General features: G+C 54.3%; 1 protein-coding gene across 2 annotated transcripts in view; it reads left to right on the forward strand.

The window, feature by feature from the left end:
* ZDHHC14 (zinc finger DHHC-type palmitoyltransferase 14) overlaps positions 1-23,540 on the forward strand; it is a 258,037-nt gene that overhangs the window by 147,313 nt on the left and 87,184 nt on the right. For both annotated transcript variants that reach the window (XM_062186976.1, XM_062186977.1), the window contains exon 2: positions 13,982-14,142. In XM_062186976.1, the coding sequence (XP_062042960.1) occupies positions 13,982-14,142 (161 nt within the window). The remainder of the gene's footprint in view (positions 1-13,981; positions 14,143-23,540) is intronic.

The raw sequence follows: 23,540 nt of genomic DNA on the forward strand, positions 1-23,540 counted from the left end.
GGATAGTGAGAGAGAGAGAAAGACAGAAAGGTCTTCCTTTTTGCCGTTGGTTCACCCTCCAAAGGCCGCTGCGGCCGGCGTACCTCGCTGATCCGAAGCCAGGAGCCAGGTGCTTCTCCTGGTCTCCCATGCGGGTGCAGGGCCCAAACACTCGGGCCATCCTCCACTGCCTTCCCGGGCCATAGCAGAGAGCTGGCCTGGAAGAGGGGCAACCGGGATAGAATCCGGCGCCCCAACCGGGACTAGAACCCGGTGTGCCAGCGCCGCAAGGTGGAGGATTAGCCTGTTAAGCCACGGCGCCGGCCCTGCTGTTACTCTTGTGCATCCCCAGAAGGGTCCCAGACTCATCTCACCAGCCGCTCTGCAGCTCCCACCGCCGACTTCTGGTTTTTGCATTTATACCACTCACACTCACAGCCAACCACAAGGACATAAATTGGCATTTCAGTCGTGGACAGAAAACTCTCTCTGCTAAATGTTTGGCTCTTACCATTTTGTATAAAGGCTGGAAACATTTTCTTAGGAAACTGAGAAGGATAAAACTGAAGAGGTTGGTGGGGTCCGGCGCAGGATGACAGCAGTGCAGTGGGTGGTGAGAGAGCAGAGGGGTTCACGGGGACGTGCCAGAGTGGGCTAGCTGTGCTCACAGCATCCGCTGCACTTCTCTGTGCTCAGCGTTTGGGGCTAGGTCGCAGTCTCCCACCTCCCCGGGTTCGAGTCTCTCCGTGGCAGGTGCGTGGGCATCAGCACTCGTGTGCCCTTTCCGTGTGGGTCCCATAGATGACTTTGTTAACGTGTTAAGAAGCTGGGCTTTCTCAGTGATGGCTTCTGTGAAATTTTCACGTGACCTTGAACATCGGCCTGCAGACAGCACAGGTGGCCACGGCACCAGCTCATCCAAGGCACAGCCCCAGCTGCCCCACCCTGTGCAGGGTGCATTCCCTCCTCTGTGAGTCGCCTCTGTCCAGCATAGGAAGACAAGATTCTGTTTCATTTGCTGTATGTGATTTCTGGCCATGTGTACCGGAGACATCTCTGAATGACTGGCTAATTTTTTTTTTTAAGATGTAGTTGTTTATTTGAAAGGCAAAGTTATGGAGAGAGGAGACTCAGTTTCCAAATGGCCGCAATGGCCAGGGCTGGGCCAGGCGAAAGCCAGGAGCCTGGAACTCCATCCTGGTCTCCCACATGAGTGGTAGGGACTCAGACATTTGGGCCATCTTCCACTGCTTTCCCAGGCGCATTAGCAGGCAGGGAGTTAGATCAGAAACAGAGCAGCCAGGACACAACCCAGTGCTGCTGTGGGATGCTGCTGTCCCACAATGCCAGCCCCATTACTGGCTATTTCTAAACTGTCTTTATCCTCTGTGATCTAAGAGGTTTGTGACGACGGATCTGTTAAAGCCAAATCTTCAATCCCTCTTCAGTGTCAGGGCGAGATAAAGGGAAATTTCTGGGCAATTCTGCTTCCTTTGCAGAAGGAAGAAAGCGCCTTTTGTTCTGTTCTGCACCAGGAATCCGTGGGCTTCCGCGTGGCGCTCCGGCGGGGGGCATGTTAGCAGAGGAGGGGCCCTCCGTGGGCGCAGGGGACACAAGTATCCGCTCAGGTCCACACACAGCCTCTTTCACCCCTCCAGCGCGAGCCGACCTTTGCACAGATCGCCTGTGCTGTTCACCACCCACAGCGTGGACCAGGATGTCCCATGTCTGCTCTGACGAGTCTGCTATGTTCAGTGCAGCCAGTGTTTGTCAGGCGCCCAGTGTGTTCCAGGGGGAGTCTGAGGTGCTGGGGACACTGGCGACAAAGTGACCCACAGACCCTGCCTTGCCATTCTGGTCCAGTCCTGAGAAGGCCATGCTGTGCTGCCACTCACTCGGCCGGTCACCGTGAGAGGCCTGGACGCTAGCACTACGGTCCAGGGCCTGTGGTTCTGTGTCCTTACTGGTGCCCTTCCCTGCTTACTCCTGAATACCCCCTCCAGGAAGGCTTCCCCGACTCCCCCCAGGCCTGGGGAGCTGGTCCTCTTCCCTGCTCGCTTCACACACCAGGCCGAGTCTGCCTCCAGGCGAGCTGTTTTGTTTGAGGTTAGCTGACGCAGGCCCTGTCTCTCCCCCTGGAACTGAGCCACCTGCGAGTGAGGGTCTCGCGTTGACCTCTGGCTTCTTCCACCCTTGGTCTGTTGTGCCGCATGTAGGGTGTGCTCAGTAAATGTAGGGGGAGGCTGAGGAGAGGAAGGGGTGGTTCTCAGGGGCTCTTTGCACGCACAGTGCTCACAGCACCTACTGGGAAGCCCTCCCAAACTCACCGTGCCTCGGCGCAGAGGGGCCGAGCTGCTGCTCCTCCCAGTGACTTCTGGACTCTGGTAGCAAAGGACTTTGCACGTGTGACCATGTCTAAGGCGTTGACCTTGTTCTGTAGGGTGGGGTGGGGGGCTGTCATGTACCATGCACCATGCAAAGGCACCGGGCACATAGATAGCTGGGGCTGTGGGAATCTGAAGTCCTGGGCTGCTGTGATGGGGGGGGACCAGGCCACAGGAGCAACATTGCACACGCCCTGGGTCAAGTCCACGAGGCCCTCTCTGTCCCTGGGGATAGTAGGAGGCGCCGCACTGTTCCCTTTGGGGTCATTGTCCTCCCCTTGCTGCACATACTGCAGTGGCACGAATCCGTGTCGAGCTCAGGACCTCCCTGTGTTGAATGCTTCGTTCCCCCACAGTGGTCCTGGGCGAGAGAGCCAGCGTTCGGCTCACCTCCCCCGACTCCAGCATTGCTGGTGCCCCTCCTCAGTCCCAAGGCCCCCTTTCCCCGATCCTGCTGTCCCTGGACCCATCCACCACCCCGGGAAGGAAAAAGGGATCCACTGAGAGCCTGAGTCTCCAGGTCTGCAGAGGGGGCGTGGGTGCGAGGCGAGCCTGGGCCTGACGTGCGTGGCCTCGGCCTCAGCCGGCTGCTTTGCTCCCTTTCTCCCTCTCTTTCCTGTGACATGGGAACACCCGGGTGTCGTTGCGTCTGCCTTTAAACCGGAGGTGCCCGGTTTCAGACTGCAGTCCACGGGATGGCAGCGGATCTTCCGCTAGCCGCACGCCTGTGCAGGAGGCAGGAGCGTACGCACTTCCTCTATGCACCTTCTCCTGCAGACCAGAGCTGGGGAGACTGTTGCGAAACATGTGACCCTTCACAGCCTGAGCCACAGCCGGCCTGGGGAGGGCCGCGAGCGGCTACCTTCGGAATGCTCGGGCTTCCGCTCTCTGAGGCCTTGATCCACAGAAAACATCTATTATTGTCAAGCATCTCTGATTTGTTTGTTTCATGTTTATTTATTTGGAAGGCAGAGTGGCAGAGACATAGAGAGATCTTCCATCCACTGGTTCACTCCCCCACAACAGCTGAGATTGGGCCAAACTGAAGCCAGGAGCCACAGCTCAACCTGGGTCTCCCTCGTGGGCAGCAGGGACTTACGTACTTGAGAGCCATCACCTGCCACCTCCCAGCACATCAGCAGGAAGCTGGATCACACGTGGCACAGCAGGGACTTGCACCAGGCACTCCAGAGTGGGGGTGGGGGGTGAGCTTAATCCGCTTCCCCACAGTGCCAGCCCCTAGAGCATCTTCTTTTCGGATGGATGAGTTTTTAAAAGCACAGGAAGATTTTAGGATTTTGACAAGTCACTGTTTTGTCAGTTCAACAAATATTTGTGCATGTATCCTGAGCAATGTATTTTTCCACTGCAGTAATTAGCCATGCTTTGATTGGGAAAATTAAGAAAGTACCAAAAAGCACAAGTGCACACAATTACCCTTTTTAAATTTTTTAAAAATTTATCTTATTTGAAAGAGTGCGGCAGGGGAGAGAGGGACCAATGGATGGATGGTTGGACAGACAGAGTTCCCATCTGCTGGCTCACTTCCCACATACACCACAGCATGGGACTGGGCCAGGCTGAAGCCAGGACCTGGGAACTCAACCCAGATCTCCCACATGGGAGGCAGGGATCCAGTTACTTGAGCCATCACCACCGCTGTCCCCAGGCTGCCCATTAGCAGGACGCTGGAATCAGAGCAGAGCTGGGACTGAAGCTCAGGCACTGCGAATCGGGATTCACACATCCCAGGTTGCAGTGTATCTGCTACACCACCCTCTGCCTGGTCCTCACATCTCTAACCATAGATAATGAAGGTAAGGTTGTAGGGTACATCCTGTCAGTTATGAAGAGAAACATCTTTGAAACACAAATTGGATCATCTCAACTTCCATTTAGATCCTGTTTGTTTGGTTTTTTTTTTAAGATTTATTTTATTATTTGTAAGACAGAATAAGAGAAAGAGAGACAAAGAAATCTTTCATCTGCTGGCTCATTCCCCAGTTGTCTATAACAGCGGGGGCTGGGCCAGGGCAGTCAAAAGCCTAAAGCTCCATCCGGGTCTCCCACATGGGTGGCAGGGGCCCAGATACTTGGGCCATCTTCCATTGCTTGCCCAGGTTCAGTAGCTGGGAGCTGGACTCAAACCAGTGCTCTGATATGGGATGCTGCCATCCCGAGCAGTGGCTTAACTTGCAGTCAGCCCCTGAATCTGTGTGTGTGTGTGTGTGTGTGATTTCAGATACTTTTCCATCTCATTCATCAGACATTTACTGAAGACCTACTATGTGTTAGACTGAATTCTACCCACTGAAATTTACAACTGTGAACCAGGCAAACTACTCAGCGAATTACGTTTGTTCCTGGTGAGGAAGCCAGAGCATCAGCAAGGCAGTGATGAGAGAACAGTGCTGCCCACCAGGGGGCTGGGAGTGCGGGGTGGGGGTTGGGGGGCGCAGTTTGTGGTTTTACGTGGAGCAGTCAGGGAAGGCGCTGCTGAGAAAGTGACAGTGACATTGGAGTGAAGGCTTGGAGGAGCTCCTGGCTCGAGGGAGGGGCATCCCAGGTGGAGGGAGCGGCCTGGGCTAAAGTGTAGCAGCTGCCAAGAACCATGGGAGTTGGGCAGAGGGAACAGGTGTGGGTTAGAGCAGAAGATGAGGCCAAGGAGGTGACGGGAGCCAGAGGGCTTGGTGGCCTCTGGGAGCACCTGAGCCTTCATGCCGAGCAGGTGACGCTGTGGGGCGTGGGGACTTCCCTGCCTGGCGGGCCTGGGGGCAAGGGAGGATGGCATGGGGACACTGACGCCTCGGGACCAGCACGTGATGCAGAGAAGTCAGGCCCTGAGCGAGGAGACCTTGTGGGGAGACTGATCCGTCTCACGTATGGTTTTAAATGCACAGGAGTGACAGCATGTTTTCTAATTGATGCCTAAACAAGTCTAAAATAGCTCTCTTGATACGATTGAGGAGGCCTCAAAACTTCATGGAAGATGGAGTTAAAAGATAATTCGAATTTTTCTAAAGTCAGAGTTCCAAGTGTTAAGAGCACAGTGTCTTATTTGGTAGATTCTCCCTTAAAGACACAGCTGCAAACCTGGGTGTCTCACAGTCGGTGAAATACAGAACACAGGCAGAGCTCCAGGCCTGCTCAGACTTCTCTGTACCGAGTCTCCAACATGGGACAGAGGAGTGGACACCTCTCTCGTGTAGACAGGGCGGAAGCAGCCAGACCACAGGTGTCTGTCCTGGGCCACAGCCGACCCTGCATCTCTACTTTGGCCGCTCTCTCTGTTTGCCCCAAGGTGGAGAACTTTCCAGAAGGACCTGCCCAGCCCACTCCTGATAGTCCAGGATGCAATGAAAGCAGATAGATGATGGAGTTACCATGGCCAACTGGTTCCCCACCGCCTGAGAAGTGACAAAACGGTCCTTTAGACAGGACTGCCACGGGAAACCTGGGCTGTGTGGTTGCCATGCCTGTGCAATCCCGCAGGCCGTGAGAGAGCCATCTGAGGGCTGGAGAATGCTGGCCTTGCTGCGATCCGCACACTGCCCAGAGGCCTCTGGCTTCCTGGAGGTTTGAGCTTTGTAGCACCAAGTTCTTGCTAACAAGCCTTGCACATTCTGAATCGCAGATGGCTGAATCGGGCTGTGTGCAATGACTATGATTTGAAGACTGTTTTTATGCTCCAGAGCCCCTGGTTCTGTGTCTATAAGTAGATCTATCTGGGTGGTCTGGGAGGCCCTGAGTTAAAAATAATGACATGCATTCTGTTCTGCACCCCAGCACAGGGTGCCACCCCCTGGCTCGGGGGAGCCTCCCTGAACCCATGAGTCTCGGAACTCTCTCTTCACACAGGAGCGCCGGGGGCTTAAGGCAAGACTTTTACCTCTGTATTCAGTTGGCGAGGCCTGGGGGGGAGAAACCAGACCCCTTAGCAACTTCCCTCTCCGTCGCCTTCCTCCTCCCCCGAGAGGAGGCCCGAGAGCTACAGCTCTCATGTAAGACAGCAGTGGTTAAGACACCCCCTTGAGCAGCCCCCACCCGCATGCCTCCGCTTCCCTTCCCCAGCTTCCTGCCAAGAGCACCCTGGAGGCACCAGGCTCAAGTACTTGGTTGGGTCCCTGCCTCCTACGTGGGGGACTCCGATGGAGTTCTAGACTCTTGCCGTTGGCCTGGCCCAGCCCTGGCTGTTGCAAGAATGTGGGGAGTGAACCAGGAGAGGGACGATTCTCTCTCTCTCTCTCTCTCTGCCTTTCAGATTAAATGAAAATAGATAAAATTGTTAAGATGAGGCTGTGGGCCCTAAGGAGGTAGTATGTGGATGGGTGCTCAAGCCCTGCCCACCCTGCTCCCTGGGCGGGGGCTTTCCTCCGTTTCCCCTGCAGTTCTGGGACCTTCCAAGCAGACTGGGCTGCGCTGGGTGTCAGCAGGAGATGGTTATTCTGGCGAGTTGTCTGGAATCATTTGTTTGTTTCCTGGACAGTGTGAGCGGATACTGTTTCTTAATCCACTTTCTTCTCTGTTTGTCTCCAAGTGATGTGCTCATCTTTGCCTTGTGATGGTGGATTTATTTCCAGGTATGGGATTAGCAACAAATTACAAAATGAACGTCCACACGTTGTCATTACAACCTCCGATGCTCATGGTGCTGCTCTGTTATTATTTCAGACGTGTGAGTCATTGGCTCAGATTATTTTGTGATCATTTGCCTTAACTACATACATATTGTTGAAATGCGCCGCAGTCAGGAATGTGAAATTTAAAATAATGGGTTACTTTGTGGTTTCTGAAACGTAGAAGCCCACGCAGAGTACCGTGTGATACAGCCAGGCCACTTCCTCCTGCGGCGTAATGACAAATGTGGCCTCATTTACATGCCTGAAGAGCAGGTGCACTCACCTTTGTGCTTCCGCTGCCATGGCACAGAGCACGGCTGCCAACTGCAGTCCCTCTGAGAGTCCCTAGCTGCTGTTAGCAGGAACTCTCCTGTACATGAATCCCTTTGCAGACAAATACATAAATAAACAAAGGATGGCTGGAATCATTGATACAGAGAAAGGTCCTCCACTTCTCCAAAGGCCACCAGGTTTTTATATGTCTCAGCTACATCTTGTTGATACTGCTGTGTTGTTTAGTTTTTAAGTAAGGTTGTTTTCTCCCGGAGAATATCCTCTGGAAAAAGAGAGAGACCCAGCTGCCCAATAATGAAATCCAGGTTTTCCATCTGAAATATTGGAAGAGTTTAGTCTCAAGCGACCGGCTCTATTCTAACCTGCAAGCCAGTCTGTATGTGAGTGTAGAATTATGACAGTGTTGATTCTGGAACTCTCACGTCTGCTTAATGGCAAAATAACTTTATATCTACATATATCCTTAACGATAAAATACATCGCATGGCCTGAGATAATGTTGAAGCAGAAAAGTAGTTCCACTCTTCCTGTATAAACATCAAAACACACCCAAAAATTTTTCCAAAAGATTGGAGAAGATTGGTGTTGGAACTGAAATAAAGTCTGTCTCCTTTTGGCAGTGTGTCCTCCGATGATCACCTGCACATTCTTCGTTTCCCTGACACACGCGTGTCCCCGTCCAGGGCCCCCGAGGACACGCATGTGTCCCCGTCCAGGGCCCCCGAGGACGCGCATGTGTCCCCGTCCAGGGCCCCTGAGGACGTGCATGTGTCCCCGTCCAGGGCCCCCGTGGACACGTGTGTCCGTGGCTGAAGCCAGAGCTGTGCGAAGCCTCACATCAGTTCAGCACTTGTTTGTCTTCTGCTAAGTGAGCTGCTTCCTTCTCTCCATGACCACGCGTGCCTTCAGATGTTTGTTTTCTCTCTGACGAGCCCAGTGGGGACCGTGACGCCAGTCACCGGAGCTGTGTGCAGCTCATAGTCAAGACAGAAATAGGACGCCACGTGGTGTTTATGTCTCTGGCAGCCACGTCGTCGTCTTGTCTCAAACCCAGGCCCCGCAGGGCTGGCGTCTTCCTGGTTGCAGATGGCACGCAGAACCCGGGTCCCATCCACAGTGGCTGCCAAATGCCCAGGCCCGGGTGCAGAAGCTGCTGAGCTGCTTCTCCCGAGGAGTCAGCGGGGAGGTGTCCGGTCTGTGTTCGCGGCCACGGGCAGCGGCCACTTGATGCCTTTTCTCACCACAAGGGCTGCTGTGTCTGAGCAGCCGTGTGCAGGTGTCGCCGGGGCTCAGATCACATCGTTGGTTTAGAGGCTGTGGAGGGTCCCACTGCACACTGTCACAGGGCACCTGGCACCGCACGGGGTTGCAGCCCAGGGGAGCCTCACCCAGAGGCTCCAGGTATCGTTGCAGGAGTTGATCAGCTGTGCGCTCTCTGCTTGGGGCTAAGGGAGTGGCTGGTTCCACCTCTCTGCTCCCCCCACACCTGCCCAGTAGGAGGCTCTGGGCTGGGTGCATTGCTGGACAGCGCAAGGAACAGGGCCTAGCCTCACCCTTGAGGCTGGGCACGCCCACTAAGGGCCCCCAGTGCCATGGGAGGGCCACATATATGAATGGGGGTTCAGAGGACAAAGCCACATTTAACAAAGACTATACAGGAAGTGGCATGAGCTGGGGTCGAGTGCTGGGCAGTGGGAGATGGGAGGTGGGGGGCCTGAGAGGCCGGGGGTGGCCGTGGCTCACTCCTGTGCCAAGGGGGAGCGAGAGAGGAGGAGAAGCATGCTGGAGACTGACAGGATGGGCTTTGGACGCCACAGACAGCTCCTGAGCTCCATTTGCAGGGAAGGGGCTCCTGGAAGGGCTGGAGTGGCATCACGTGCAGAGGCCTGGCAGCCACAGGGGGACAGAGTGAGGAGGCAGAAGCAGGGACACGGTGGGCAGCGGCGGGGTGCTGACCCAGCTGTTCCCACATCCGAGCAGATGGCCGAGCAAGCGGGGTTCCTGAGAGGATGGGATTGGAAGGATGGCCCAGAGGTGGGGAGCAGAGTGCCCCCTGAAGAAGGCCCAGCGGGAACACCAGTGTCCAGGGGTACCTTTGAAGACCTCACGGATGTGGTTTTTTGGAGAGTCCGTTTTAAGCATCTGGTGGACCCGGAGCTTGTGGTGGTAGCCATGGTGGCAACCGTGTGACAGCCGTGGTGGCAGCCGTGTGACAGCCATGGTGGTGGCCATGGTGGTGGCTGTGGTGGCCAGGGAAAGCAGGCTCTACAGCTGGTACGCTAGGCCAGGGGAGGAGGCTTGGTGTGGCCTCCAGGCAGCCGTGTCCACCATTAACTGCCAGTGACACAGGCACACACACTTATTCACTCCAATGAGACTGTTTGCTGCTGAATGTGATGCCGGGGCTTCCGGGCGCCTTCCTGTCAGGATCAGGAAGTAGCAGGAGCTGCAGGGGCAGGAGCGCGCTTGCCGGGGAGACGGAGTAGTGTGGTTCAGCAGACAGCTGCGCAGCGTTAGCCAGGCCCAGGTCCAGCTGCTGTGCACATTTGTGGATGGACCAGAAGATGGACGACCCCCCACCCCCACCCCACCCCCTTCATTCTGCTTTTCAGCATGGGGCCAGTGTTGTGGCACAGCAGGTTGAGCTACTGCCTAGGATGCCAGCATCCCATATGAGTACCAGTTCAAGTCCCGGCTGCTCCACTTTTTCTTTTTTTAAACTTATTTTTATATATTTTGAGAGTCAGTGTTACAGAAATAGAGGGGAGGGGAGAGAGAAATCTTCCAGCCCTGGGCCTGTTGGAAGCCAGGAGCCAGGAGCTTCATCCAAGTCTCTCCTGTGGGTAATAGGGGCCCAAACACCTGGGCCATCCTCCATTGCTACGACTGCTCCACTTCTAAACCAGCTTCCTGCCAATGTGCCTGGGAAAAGCAGTGGGAGATGGCCCAAGTACCAGGGCTCCTGAAACCCACTGGGAGATTTATATGGAGTTCTAGGCTTCTGGCTTCAGCCTGGCCCAGCTCTGGCCTTTGCATTTTGGGAAGTGAACCAGCAGATGAAGGATAGCTCTCTCTCCCTCCCTCCCCTCTCCTTTTGTCTATTCCTTTACATATATAGCTCTGCCTTTCAAATAAATAATGTAAATCTTTTTTAAAGAAAGAAAAATAGAATTAAGAGATGTTTATTTTGGTGCAAAAAAAAAAAAAAAAACAGTTGAAATCCATGCATAGTTTTTCCATGTTACACATATTCCACAAACTTTTTTTAAGGAGCCTTGGAATAGCCTTTGTGCACATTCAGCTCCTGTTAATATTTTATCTAATTTTTTATCTGAATTATTTGACAGTAAGATGTCTACATCATAGCTCTTTATTCCCAAATACTCCAGTGTCTATTTCCTAAGAATGGGATCTGTCTCAGAACCACAGCAGCATTAGCACCCTCAGGGAATTTCACCCTGAATCTGTTTGCTGCTCTGTTCTAATTTAACATGGTGTTTATTTCTCATTGTGGTGCACTAGCACATTCCAAGGCCTAGCACAATGTAAAGTTGCTTTTAATGTGACAAGAAAAGCAGCAGGGGTAATGTCACATTGGCCACTCTACTTGTTCCTGGTTTGAGTGTTTGAGTTCTTTGGTGTTGACCCCAGACTGCCACCAGCTCTGTCCAGGTTTAAACACAGACTTGCAGGGACGGCGTGTGGTCCCCAGCCCGTCCCTGAATGCCCCCTTCGCCTCACTGGACCGCCTCCGCAGCTCAGGTCCTGGGGCTGAGATGCAGGCAGCCGCAAGCATAGCACGTAACATTTGTGTGTGAAGGAGGCTGTGGTCATCCGTCATGTTAAATCTCCGAAGGAAATGGTCACTTCCCGAGGACGCCTGTATTCCCTCCATGGCTCGTGCTGAAATGCCGGTTCCACGCCAGGCCCGGAGCCTAGGCCCAGGCTGCAGACCGGGGCTGCCTTTCCAAACCGTCCCCCTTCCTGCCAGGATGCATGGTGCTGGAATGCAGGAATCTTCCCCTTGCAGATCCAGCAGCACAAGCCCGGTGCTGCTGGCCCGGTGGTGGTCTCCCCAGCCTTGTAACTGTTGATTAGCTGAAGCTTTTCAGTACTTAACAATCACAAAACCCCAATTTTAAGAAAAGCTAGAAGCCCATTAAAGAGAATTAATTATTCTTGTCTTTTCCTGAATATCACCCCCAGGAAAAGCTATGGTTCCCCTGTCCACCCAGCAGTATCAACTGGATTAAATTCCATAATAGACTCAAATTGGATTAATTTCCATCATAGAAGTGAATGCTTTCATGAACAGGTTATCTTAGTCCATTTTGTGCTGCTATAATAATATCTGACACTGGGTAATTTTTTGAAAAAGGTTTATTTATTTATGTGAAAGGTAGAGTGAGAGAGAGGGAGAGAGAGAGAGCAAGCTTTCATCCCCTGGTTCATGCCTCAAGTGCCTATAACAACCGGGGCTAAGCCACACCAAAACTAGGAACCTGGAACTCCAGCTAGGTCTCATGTGTGTATGGCAAGGACCCAAGTCCTTGGCCCATCATCTGCTACCCCCCAGGCACTTTAGCAGGAAGCCGGAGTGGAAGTGAGGAGTAGCCAGTATTCAAACCTGCACTGCAGTGCGGGGTGTGGGTGTTCCCAGCAGAGGCTTAACCCGCTGCAGCACAATGCCCACCTCTGGGTAGTTTATAAAGAACAGAGACTTATTGCTTACATTTCTGGGGGCGGGAGAGGCCAAGGCCAAGGGGTCCACATCTGGCTTCTGTGCTATAGTGTCCCGCAGTGGACGGTGAGAGGGTGAGAGAGCGAGGGGGACAAGCTTGCTCTCAAAGCACACCCACTGTGGCGATAACGAACCCACTCCTCTCCGCAAGAGCTATCAAAGTTCTGCCCCTCCATTCTGTGACATTGGAGATTAAAGTTTCCCACACGTGAACTTGGCATTCAAACCGAAGCAAGGCTGCTCTAGGTCGGACTTCTTTGTGATGCTTTCTATCACAGCAATGCTCTGTTCTCTCCTCGCTCTCCTCGCTAAATGCGCTAGTCTGTGGGACTCCTGGGATCTTAAAAGGCTCTTGCATCTGGCATTTGGGGAGGGTATGACAGCCAGCAGTTTCTTGTGACATCCCGTGACTCATCCAGCCAGAGTGCCATGCCGTCTCTTTGTGGTTTGCCTTGTCCTGTTTCTGCAAGGGAGTAGGTGTGGGAGAGGTAAAGGTTGTTAGAAATGTCAGGTTCTCGTGTCTCTGAATCAGGCGATTATCCTGGAGACCACGGTCCACACGGCTGGCAGGAAACCCCAGCGAGTCACCTGCGTAACGTCGTGGGGGTGTCTCTGGGCTTCTGGGAGCAAAGAGTTCAGAGCCTGCAATCCTCAGTCCACAGTAACCACCCAGGCAGTTGCTGTCCTCGTGTGTGGGCCTCTCCCGGGCCGGTGCACAGACCCTGCTCTCTCTGAGCTCAGCTGGGGGCCAGCAGCCTGCCGCCCACCAGGTCCAGACTCCTGGCAGCATCCCCTTGCCTCCCCCCAGAGCCCGCACAGTGGCAATTGCCGCCCTCAGGAACTCCCAGCACCAAGGCCTGTGCACCTGCCCATCTCAGGCAGGGCCATCCGTTGCTCTTCCCTGCTGGTTCACTCCCCAAATAGCTGCAATGGCTGGGGCTGGTCCTGGCTGAAGCCAGGAATCAGAAACTCCATCCAGGTCTCTCATGTTGTTGGCAGGGACCCAAGTTCCTGGGCCATCATCTGCTGCTTTCCAAGGCACATTAGCAGGGAGCTGGATCAGAAGCAGAGCAGCCGAGACGCGAACCAGCACCCGTGTGGGATGCCGGCTTTCCGGACGCCCTCTGTCCGCTCCGTGTTCCGTCTGGAGCGTTGGGAAGAGTGTCTCTGACAAGGCTGAGAGTCCAGCAGTGCTCTCATTCTAGATGTCGTCCTCCCGGGGCCCTCATGGCACTCCCCGGCACCCAGAAGTTATTTAGTATGGTCACGATAGGCTGACTGTGGTCGCTGCACGTGGCATCCTTCACGTGGCCGCAGGCACTGCGCTCATTCTCGCCTCTGGGACCCGAGGACCAGGCCCAGTGCGTCAGCTCGGCAGGCAGGGAAGAGATGTGCATGGCGTTTGGAGCTGGGCCAGGTGTGCCAACTGGTGGCTCAGTACCTCCCTCAAAAGCCTGAGATGATCCGGTTCCAATGCCTCTTCAGAAGCTGCCCTGCAGCCTCATCTCCACAGCATTTCCACTAACCTCTCCTGCATCGATGACCTCCAAAATACAGAAAAATGGTTCCTTCCCTTTAGAAAGGGCATTTACAGTCTTTAGCGTCCTGGGCCGTCTGAGACCCCTGATTTGTGGGAGCCCAGTTCTAAAGGCAGAGTCTGGTGAAGCTCATGCTAACTTGGTGTCGTCTTCTGGTGCTGTGGGATTCTGGGATTACGCAGCGGGTGGGGTGGGGTGGGGGTGTCACTTCCATCCTTAGCCACAGAGGGCCTGGGCCGTGCGGCTGGCGGAGAGAGTTGACCCGTGCACGGGGAGGACCATGGGCTCCCAGCCTGTGCGTGCTCTCCCTGGAAGGGTGTTCAGTGGACACCAGCCTCGCTCCTCCCAGTGCACGGTTGGCGTCGGGAGCCCAGCGCGTCTGCTTCCTAACAGGGTGTTTCCTTTCTGTCCTCCCCCTGCCTGCAGCTGCCCGTTCCTGGCGGTCAACATCACCCCCGCCATCCCCGCGGTCGGTGGCGTCCTGTTCTTCTTTGTGATGGGGACCCTGCTGCGCACCAGCTTCAGTGACCCCGGAGTCCTCCCGCGAGCCACGCCCGATGAGGCCGCCGACCTGGAACGGCAAATAGGTAACACCTCGGGCCTGCCCGCGCGGACAGTGACCGGGAAGGAGGAGCCCCCAGCGGGGTGCCTGGATAGGAAGGCGGTGGGGTGCGAGGGTCGAGGTAAGGCTGGAAGGTGGGGTGCGAGGGGGGCTGCCCACCCATGCCAGAGGGCACACCAGGGGGCAGGGTTTCCAGATGCTTCTTTGAAACACACATGTCCCGTTCTGCTCACGTAAGGAACCTCCCTGGAGACAGCTCTGTTCTCTAGTTCCCTTTCAGCCACTGGCACTTATCTGGTTTCCATGGCAAAAGCCCAGATCAGGCTGCATCTCAGACCGTGGCTCGCAGCGCAACCTCCTTGCTTTAGGCAGAACCGCTGGGCGTGACTGTGACACACTGAGATGAAGGGCCGTGCCCCTGTGCTGTGAAGGCCGCAGGCATTCTGAAGATGAGAAAACAGAGCCTAATCCCTCGGACCACAAACCTTTACAGTCTTTTGTCGTTACCATTATTGAAAAAGAAAGCTCTCTCTTGCCCTCAAATGCTCTGAAAAAGCTTGCCTTTGGGAACTTGGGGCTTGGTTTGGCAGGAAAGGCTGAGGGGCTGTGGTGACTCAGCTGGCCTGAAAAGGCCCTTGGCCAAAACGCGTTCCTCTCTCTGTACACCCTGGTCTCCTCAGGCCTCGCTGTGCAACCCCCCTACAGCGGACACAGGCGTGGCTCTCACTGGAGGCCACTCTGCCCCTGCCACCCCCCAAGTGCTGAAGCTCAGCTGTGTTCTTTGTCAGTGTCGGTCTTTGTCCTGCACCTGCCACCTGGGAGGGGAGCAGGAAGGAGTGGGTAGGGGGAGTGCCTAGGGGTGTCTGCCGTTCCACAGCCTTCTTGTGATGTGAGGTAGTAAGGAAGGACCAAGGAAGAAGCCGTGACGGGGAAGTCAGTCCCTTCCATGGCCGCCGTGGCCGGGGATTCCAAGGCAGGCAAGCTAATTCCACGTTTGCAGCCTGCCATTTGATAGCTCTTCAGCCACTCAGAAAGCTCGTCCGTGGCTTTCATGGCCAAGCAACTTCATGAGAAATACTGTATTATTATGCCCTCTTTGCAAATAAGGAAACTAAGCTCAAAGAGGGGCTTCAACGGTAAGAAGTGACAGAGCTGGAGCCCAGATCCCATGGCTCCAGGCCTCAGCCCGAGGTCTTTCCAGTGTGTCACTGGGGACGAAAGGGAGCTCAGGCCCAGTTTCCTTCAAGGAACAGAACTGGACGTGGAGCGACTGCATGGCCCGAGTATCCTCTCCTCGGGGTCGGGCCCAGCCCCCACCTGGGGGAGCCATGGTTCCTGCTGCAGCCAACCCCAGACCCCACCCATCAGCAGGAGTGTGGGCAAAGTCCACACGACCCGGGCAGCCTTTTGGCCACTAGGCCTCAGTACCGGCATCTCACAATTAGTATTTTAACGCTGGCCGTGTCCCACCGCCCCAGAGGCACAGACCGTGAGGACCAAAGGCTGAAGGTCCACTGGGGAAGATCAGGGCTGCCCAGGCTTCCGTGAGGCAGGGAGGAAGATCTTGTGACTTCCGCCACCAGGAGCTGCAGGCACACTGCCCACACCTGTCGGAAACAATGCCTCCCGGCTCCGGCGTTCTGCCCGGAGGAGCGGTTATTCCCGGCCAACGGTGGTGAGCCAGGTGGCAGTGTGGGAGTCTGTGGCGTCCTAGCCTGGTCTGTTCCGTCTCTGGCCCGAATTCTGAAGGTGAGGTCCCACCAGGACAGGGCAAGCCAGGAGAGCCCGCCCTTGCCTCCCCGAGGCGGCTGCTGGAACCCGCGTGGGGCACAGAGAAAAGCCCAGGAGCTGGGCTTCCTTAAGAATCTCAAGGAAGAAGCACAGCAAAACTCAGAGCAAGCGGCAGTCAGAAAACAATAGTTACGAGAGGAAATCAATGGTAGAGAATACAATAAACAACAGAAAAAAAATCAGTGGGACCAAGGGGGTGGGGGTGGGGGGAGAGAAAGAGAATGAGAGAGGGAAGGAGGAACCAAAGCCATACATGAGTGGCCAGCAGGCAGGTGGAGAGGTGACCAGCACCCTCAGTCACTAGAGAAATGACTAAACCACAGCGGAGAACCGTGCAGCCCCGCCAGGATGCCTCCAGTGGGAAGGACCTTCTGGTGGGCGTGGTGCAGCCGCCCTGGCAAACAGTTCCCCAGAATTCCTGACTGGTAAAGACAGGAGGGATCTTCCAACAGGTCGTGGGAAATGTGTATGATGAAGAAACTGTGCAAGGATTTCATTGGACTTTTGCACTGGAATGAACGTACCTTTTAATGCTGGTGTTCATGAGCCCTCTGAAGTCCCCTTGTGGCTTCAGTTTCCGCGTGACACAGCGATTCCTCTCCTCCGTGTATGTCCGAGAGAAACGCACACGTGCGCCAGTGGCCCTGTGCGTGAGTACGCAGGGCACGCTAAGCCTGGAAGCAACCAGGCACCCACCAAAGAAGGAAGTGGTGACCCGTGGGTGCTGCGGCCACAGCAGGCACACAGGCACCTGCTACACCGTGGGTGAAACTTAACAGCGTGCTGAGTGGGAGAAGCCAGAGGCAAAAGCCTGTGTGACCGCATCCATGCGAACTGTCCAGGGAGGACGGATCTTTAGAGACAGAAGCGGATCAGTGGTTGCCTGGGGGGAGGAGTCCAGGCTGACTGCCCAGGATGTGGAATTTGTTGGAGCGATGGACATGGTCTAAAATTAGATCATGGTGATGGTTGCACAATGCGATCAGTTCACTAAAAGTCATTGAATTTTATGTTTATAATGAGTGCCTGATATGCTGTGTGAATTATACTTACGTATACTTAATTTCTTTTTTTTAAGATTTATTTATTTATTTGAAAAGCAGAGTTACAGAGAGGCAGAGGCAGAGAGAGAGGGGAGGAAGGTCTTCCATCCACTGATTCACTCCCCAAATGGCTGCAGTGGCTGGAGCTGCACCAGTCTGAAGCCAGGAGCCAGGAGCTTCTTCCAGGTCTCCCATGCAGGTGCAAGGGCCCAAGGACTTGAGCCATCTCCTACTGCTTTCTCAGGCCATAGCAGAGAGCTGGATCAGAAGTGCAGCAGCTGGGACTCGAACTGATGCCCATATGGGATGCTAGTACTGGAGGCGGCGGCTTTACCTACTATGCCACAGCACCAGCTCCCTACAGGTTTTCTTATAGAACTATTATTTCTACTAAGATAAATTTTCTTGGTAGCTAATTTTTTAATCACATGAAATGTTTTGCTTTGGGGGTTTTATAAGCCATTGTAGCTTCATTTTTTATTGGTTATTTCTGTTGGTAATGTTCATCATAAAATAGCTTTACATTTACATTTTAATGGTTCTTTTTTTTTGTCCCTATTAAGTAGTCTGCTGGCTGCTCACTGGCTGTGGTCAATCTGTTAAATCTCCCATACTCTGCAGTCACTCTGTGCTGTCCCTACTTTTGGAATTCCATGTGCACGTACGTGTGCTCACACCCTCCTCACACAGACACAAAACGGGCAAGGTCAAAACGGCAAGCCCCTAGCTGGCTACCGTGACCACTTGAAGGTGCCGTCCCCGATTCCTGTCACCTCCCCAATCACTGCAGTTTGCCCTCGGTGTCCCTGTTCCTGTGGTGCTCACACGAGCATCTCAGGAGCATTCACATGGGCGCAGAGCCCCGTCTTCATCAGAAATACCAGGAGGAGCCCTGGAGGAGGGAAGGGCTGTCTGGCTCACGGTCTGGGGAGCCGTCATTCAGGTCCGGGCGGCCCCCTGAGCCTAGCGACTCATGGAGGCTGGCCATTGGCTGAGAGTGCAGAGGAGTGATCCGGAGGTGAGCGAGAGCCAGGCCCAACAGTGCCCCCAGGCACTGAGGCCCAGAGATCTCCCAGCAGGCCCAGCTCCCAGCGGCCCTGATTACTCAAGTCTCTATCCTTCATCCATCAACTCTTAGCCTAAGACTTCAGAGCTTAAGATTCTGCCTGAAACTGAGGAGCCAGATCTCGCTCCACCGATGACAGGCTCAGTTCAGAACCGAGTTACACCTGCTCGGAGATCCCTTTCTGCCTTGCCCATCGCCTCTCCCCTGCTCTTGCCAGAGCTGTAACGAAGCCCCCTCATTCGCTCTTGGCCCTTCTCTTATCCCCTGCACCAGTGGCAGCATTGACCCGGGCACAGGAAGTAGCATACCCGCTGTGCTTCTCCTGTGCCTTTGTGTAGGTAGCTTACTGGGCCACGAGGAGCAGGCAGGGGACTGTTAGCAGCTGTTTGCATCCAGGGCTTTCCTTGCACAGGCAGCGTGCTCTTTCCATGTTTGCCTCGTTTAGTAATCCGTGATGTTCAGGCATTATTGATGTTCCTATTTCATGCTCGAGGAAGCCAGAACAGTGATCTGCCATAATGGGCCACTGGCCAGCGCTGGGAGTCCAGCGCAGGTCATCTGAGCTCGTCCCTGTGCGCTCAGCCACTGTGCAGTACTGCCCCCACCCCATCCTGATGCGGGGGGAGCTGGGCCCTGAGCACGGCGTCTCTGGGCCTGAGTCTCAGGGTCTGCAACGCAGACAAACCGCAGGCATGTGTGATTCTGTGGTTCCTGCACTTGACTGTGAACATGAGGAACCCTGATGCTTCAGCCTATTTAGCTGTTGTTCAGCTGCTTCCACGGAAGGAATGACTCATTCTGTTCAGTTTAGAACAGAGCCGCACACACAGCCGTGGCTATTCAACAAGTAAACTGTGGGCACTGCGGAACAAGCGAGAGCTTGAGATGACTCACTGGACACCACTGTCATTAGTACCATCACCGGGGTGTTCGCGAGGATGGAGCAAGATGAGGAAACGAGCGAGAGAACCAGTCTGTCAGCCAGCAAGGTCGTGGAGGGAAGCCAGAGACAGGGCACTCATCCCTGAGCCCGTGCAGCACGGAACAGGCCCTGGACCAGGCTGGGCATGAGGCAGAGAGGAGGCGGAACTTCTCCTCACAGGCGGCTCATCAGGAGTGGGCGGGCTCTTTGTGCTGTGTGAGTGGGCGGTGTTTTCCTGGTACAAGTGGGGAGGTAGCAGGAATAAAAGGAACCAAAGCACTCAGTGAGGATGGAGGGAATGGACCACGGAAGGCGTGGGGAGGAGCCCCAGAAGGCAGTGGTGCTCTGGGCACTCGGCACCGCGTGCACTGAGCGTCAGAGGTGACTTAGGAACGGGACCGCAGCTCCAGGGGCTCCAGGACAGCCTGCTTCTGTTGATATTTTTAATTTTCATTTATGTATTTAGGAGGCAGACAAAAGAGCAAGAATTCCCACCTGCTGATCCGTTCCCAGATTGCCAGCAACAGGCAGGGCTGGACAAGGCTGAAGCCTGGAGCCATGAGCAATCCGGATATCCCACGTGTGTGGCAGGGACCCGAGTACTTGAGCCGTCACCACTGCCTCCCAGGGTGTGCATTAGCAGGAAGCTGGAGTCAGGTCGGAGGGGAGACTGGAACCCAGGCACTCCAGGATAACCGAACCAGCTTGATTGTTAACTGACGAGGGGATCAGCCACGTCCTGCCTCCTAACACAGATGCACGTCTTGAGGCCACAGTGGAGATTCGGGATTTAAGCAAGATCTACCTGCTGAAGCACACCCTCCCAGTGTCCCCCATTGTCCCCTGCCTGTCACTGTTAAAGGGAAAAATGGTTGCTGACCAGTGTGAAGACAGTGAGGCTGATAGTATTAGGAGAGACCATGCTCTGGGCACTAGGGCCGTGGGCTTGTGCAGTAGGAAACAGGCGCTGGGCTCAACTCCAGATACAATAAGGAAAAATGGGAATGTGTAGACAGCCAAGGACCAGGGCGCAGTCAGTAGGTAGAAATTTGCAGCAGGGGCGGAGGGACTTCTGGTTAAACCAGAGGAACGGGACTCTAGCCAGAGGCAAACCAGAGTGATCAGAGATCCCTGGGGGAAGGCAACAGATGAGGTACTGAGGTGGGGGCTTCAGCTAGGCCAACTTGGCGGGGCTCTCCCTGGCCCTGGATGATGCAGAGACGGACATGGACGCTCAAAAGCTGGGCTTTGTTGAGAAGGGGCTGGTGCAGGAGAGACTCTGCCCTCATGGGACCCTCACACCCTCTGTGATCTCAGAACTCCGTTGTGGGATGTGCCGGCCAGCACATCTGCCCTCTGAGAATCGGTTACCACCAGGCGGCGCCACGCTTGCCTTCCCGGGGGCCTTTCTCCCTCCTTCTTTAGGGCCCTGGGCTGTAGAGGAAGGGGCCTATGTCTCCCTTCCATGATGGTATGTGGGGGGGTCCCAGTGGCATTTGTGTTCCTGCTTGATAAGTTCTGAGATTCAGAATGGCCCAGTCCTTAAGCAGATGGGTGTCTGCTGTGTAGGCCGAGGCAGGGTGCAGGCAGCCGTGGGGCTCGGAGCCACACCTGGAGGCTGGAGGATCCTCGGATAGACGGAGCAGCAGAAGGTGGTGTGGCCTGTGAGGATGCAGGGTGCGTTGTCCGCCCAGGGCTCTTCCCCTCCCGTGTTTGGAAAGGGAAAAAAAAAAAAAAAAAACTCCTCACGATTTCCGCTGAAGCACATTGACTGCATGTGGCTTGCACAGGTGGACAGAGTGTAGACACTTTCCTTGGGAACTGCAGGAGAAAGCAGAAGCGGACGTGGGCGTGTGCCTGGGTGCCTGCCATCACAGTTGGGAGTGTGCACGTAAAATCCCCTTATTTTCCTATAAGTGTGAAAATGTGAAGTCCAAGTGTCCTTGAGTGAACGAATGTGTGGGTTGCTCCTTGCACTCGGTGGAAATCTGCAGAATTCTGAACTCTTCCGGGGCCCTCCCAGTGCTAAAATGGAACACGCTTGTAGCAGCCCTGGGCATGTCCACTAGAAATACAGATGCAAGCCACATGCAATTGCATATTTTCTAAGGGTGGCATTAAACAGGCAAAAAGGATAGGTGGAATTTTTAGTAACATCTTATTTAATCCAAAATATTACACTTTCAACATGTATGCAAAGTAAAAAAAAAAAAGTACTAATTTTATATTTTACATTCTTTTCTTTTTTGGGTATTCCAAATCTGTTGTGTATTTCCTGCTTGCCGTGCACTTCAGTCTGAGCAGCCACATTCCAAGTGCTGGGGGGATCTGTGTGACCAGTCGCTGCCATATTGGACAGCACAGATTTAGAGCACAAATTGGATCTAAACCGTTATTGGAATTCCTGGGACACATCCAGCTTGTTCATTTCATTTTGGATCGCTTGAAAGGAAAACTGTAGAAAATGGCTCTTAACGTTGTCATTTTTATTTTTGAAGGAGAGCTGCAATTCATGTATTTATTCATTTGCTCATTCAGCGTGTGTATTATTGAGTGCTTGTGGGGCCCTGTGAGAATGCTCTTAGTAGATTTCTTTTTTTTTTTTTTTGGTTTCTATGATGTAATTTTGAAGTTATACACAGTGGAGTTGATGTGGGCATGGGCTGATTCATTTTAGTCCAGGACCCTGTCTCACACAAAGATAAAATTTCTAAGTGCAGACATTTATAAGGTGCACAATAGGAGCAGGATTCATGTAACAGTGACGGAGAAAACACACATCCGTGCACGAGGGTGGGCCGCGCCACACGGAGAAACACCCGGCATGAGTGGGCCAAGGGACTGCCCAGAGGGAGGGGGATGGGAGAGAGCCCCTGAGGAGCACCTCCAGCCGTGCTCTGCAGCGAAAGACAGGGAGAGGGTGCTCCCCCAGCCTTCTCCTCTCCTATGAGGTAGGGGGTGGTGTCTGCGTGCCTGAAGCCACCCGGGAATTTGATGACACCTCCGTGAATTCCACCTGGAGCTAAATATCCATATCTCTATGGCATCCGCCCTGAGCTCCCTTCCACCTGCGGGCAGAGCCCAGCGTCCCTGGAGAATTGACCAAACACACGATTCCTGCTGACAGGTGCCCTTCAGGAGGAGGGCAGCGTGCCTCCCCGTGGCCTGAGTTACAGGTGTAGTGACACAAACGGGCAATGATTCCTTAAGAAAGTAGTTTCAAGTCACCATCTGGGGACCAAAGGCTCTGCTCTGGGGGCATCTAAGGAAAGCGTCTGTGTTCGTGCTTTGGAGACCAGCATTGCAGGCTGTGGCCTCACCCACCCCTCTGTGGTCAGAGTCAGTTCAGGGCTTAGTGCCTCATGCTCTGTGGGAACTCTTTCCTGAGTTATGGGTGCTGGCACCACACCTGCACATTAACGCAGCCAGCAGCAGTGCCAGTGGGGGCCACGGCCGTCTCCTCTCTCCACATGTCACTGTCTTAGAAGAGACCCTGCAAGCCCAGGTGACAGTGCCGGGGCGCCTTAAACACTTGGCATCAGTTGTCGATCGTCTGAATGCACCTTTCTCAACTTGATTCAAGAAAAAGGATCGTAGATCAGATGTCAAGCTTTTGCTGTCATCCATGGGACTGACCCCATGAACGCTAACAAAAAGATCCAGTTCTCAGCAAAGAACACAGAAATCAGAGTGGGCGCGCGTGGCTCGCCTGTGAGCTTGAGGCTGGTGTTCGTGGGAGGCCGGGTGGGCACCAGCCCCTCCTCGCAGCCACACCATGTATCCTGCACCTGGACAGGCTCTGGCTGGGAACCACACAGAGACTTGGGCATCTTTGTCTCACTGAGTGCAGAAAGTGGCCAGCATGCATGTGGCTGTTCTTTATCTTGTGATGACATAGATCAGACATTTCATGAGAAATGTTCCTGGTGGGCCATGTGGTTAGAAAATTAATCACTATCTGATTGTTTTAACCACAATGCTGGGAGAATTGTAAGAAATCTAACTGGGGCGGGGAGGGGAGGGGGCTGGCACACGCAGACAGAAACACCGAGGCTTGAAGTACACCCGGAAGAAGAGGAGGAAGAAGAGGAAGAAGAGGAGGAGGAAGAGGAAGGACCGAGAGCGAAGCCACAGGGCTTACCTGCTTGTCGCCAGGGGCCCAACCTGTGACTTGCAGGATGTCACAGCATCCCTGTTCTCCACCCACTAGGACTGTGACAATAAAACTGTCTCCCAACATCCCCAGATGTCCCCCAGGGGGCAGACTCCCCGGTGCAGAACCACGCTTTTGACAACTGAGTGTATGAAGAAGCTCCCAAGAGATTCATCACCTGCAAGTGTCTGGAGAGATTCCAGAAGACATCCAAGATTGAATTGCCCGGGGAAAGGGGCAGTCTGGGTTACAGCAGCAAGAACGTGGAAGAAAGAGGGAGAGGGAGGGAGAGAGAGAGAGACACCTTTAGAGCACCTGCTGTGCGCCAAGCACTGTTGAGTTTGTGACATATGTTGGTTTAATCCTTGCAACAACCCCCATGAGGAAGGCATTAGTGTTATTCCCATTCCACAGCTGGAAAAACTAGGGTTTGGAAATGGCAAGCCAG

This window comes from Lepus europaeus, chromosome 3 (assembly GCF_033115175.1).
Source record: "Lepus europaeus isolate LE1 chromosome 3, mLepTim1.pri, whole genome shotgun sequence".
In the NCBI taxonomy this organism is placed as follows: Eukaryota; Metazoa; Chordata; class Mammalia; order Lagomorpha; family Leporidae; genus Lepus; species Lepus europaeus.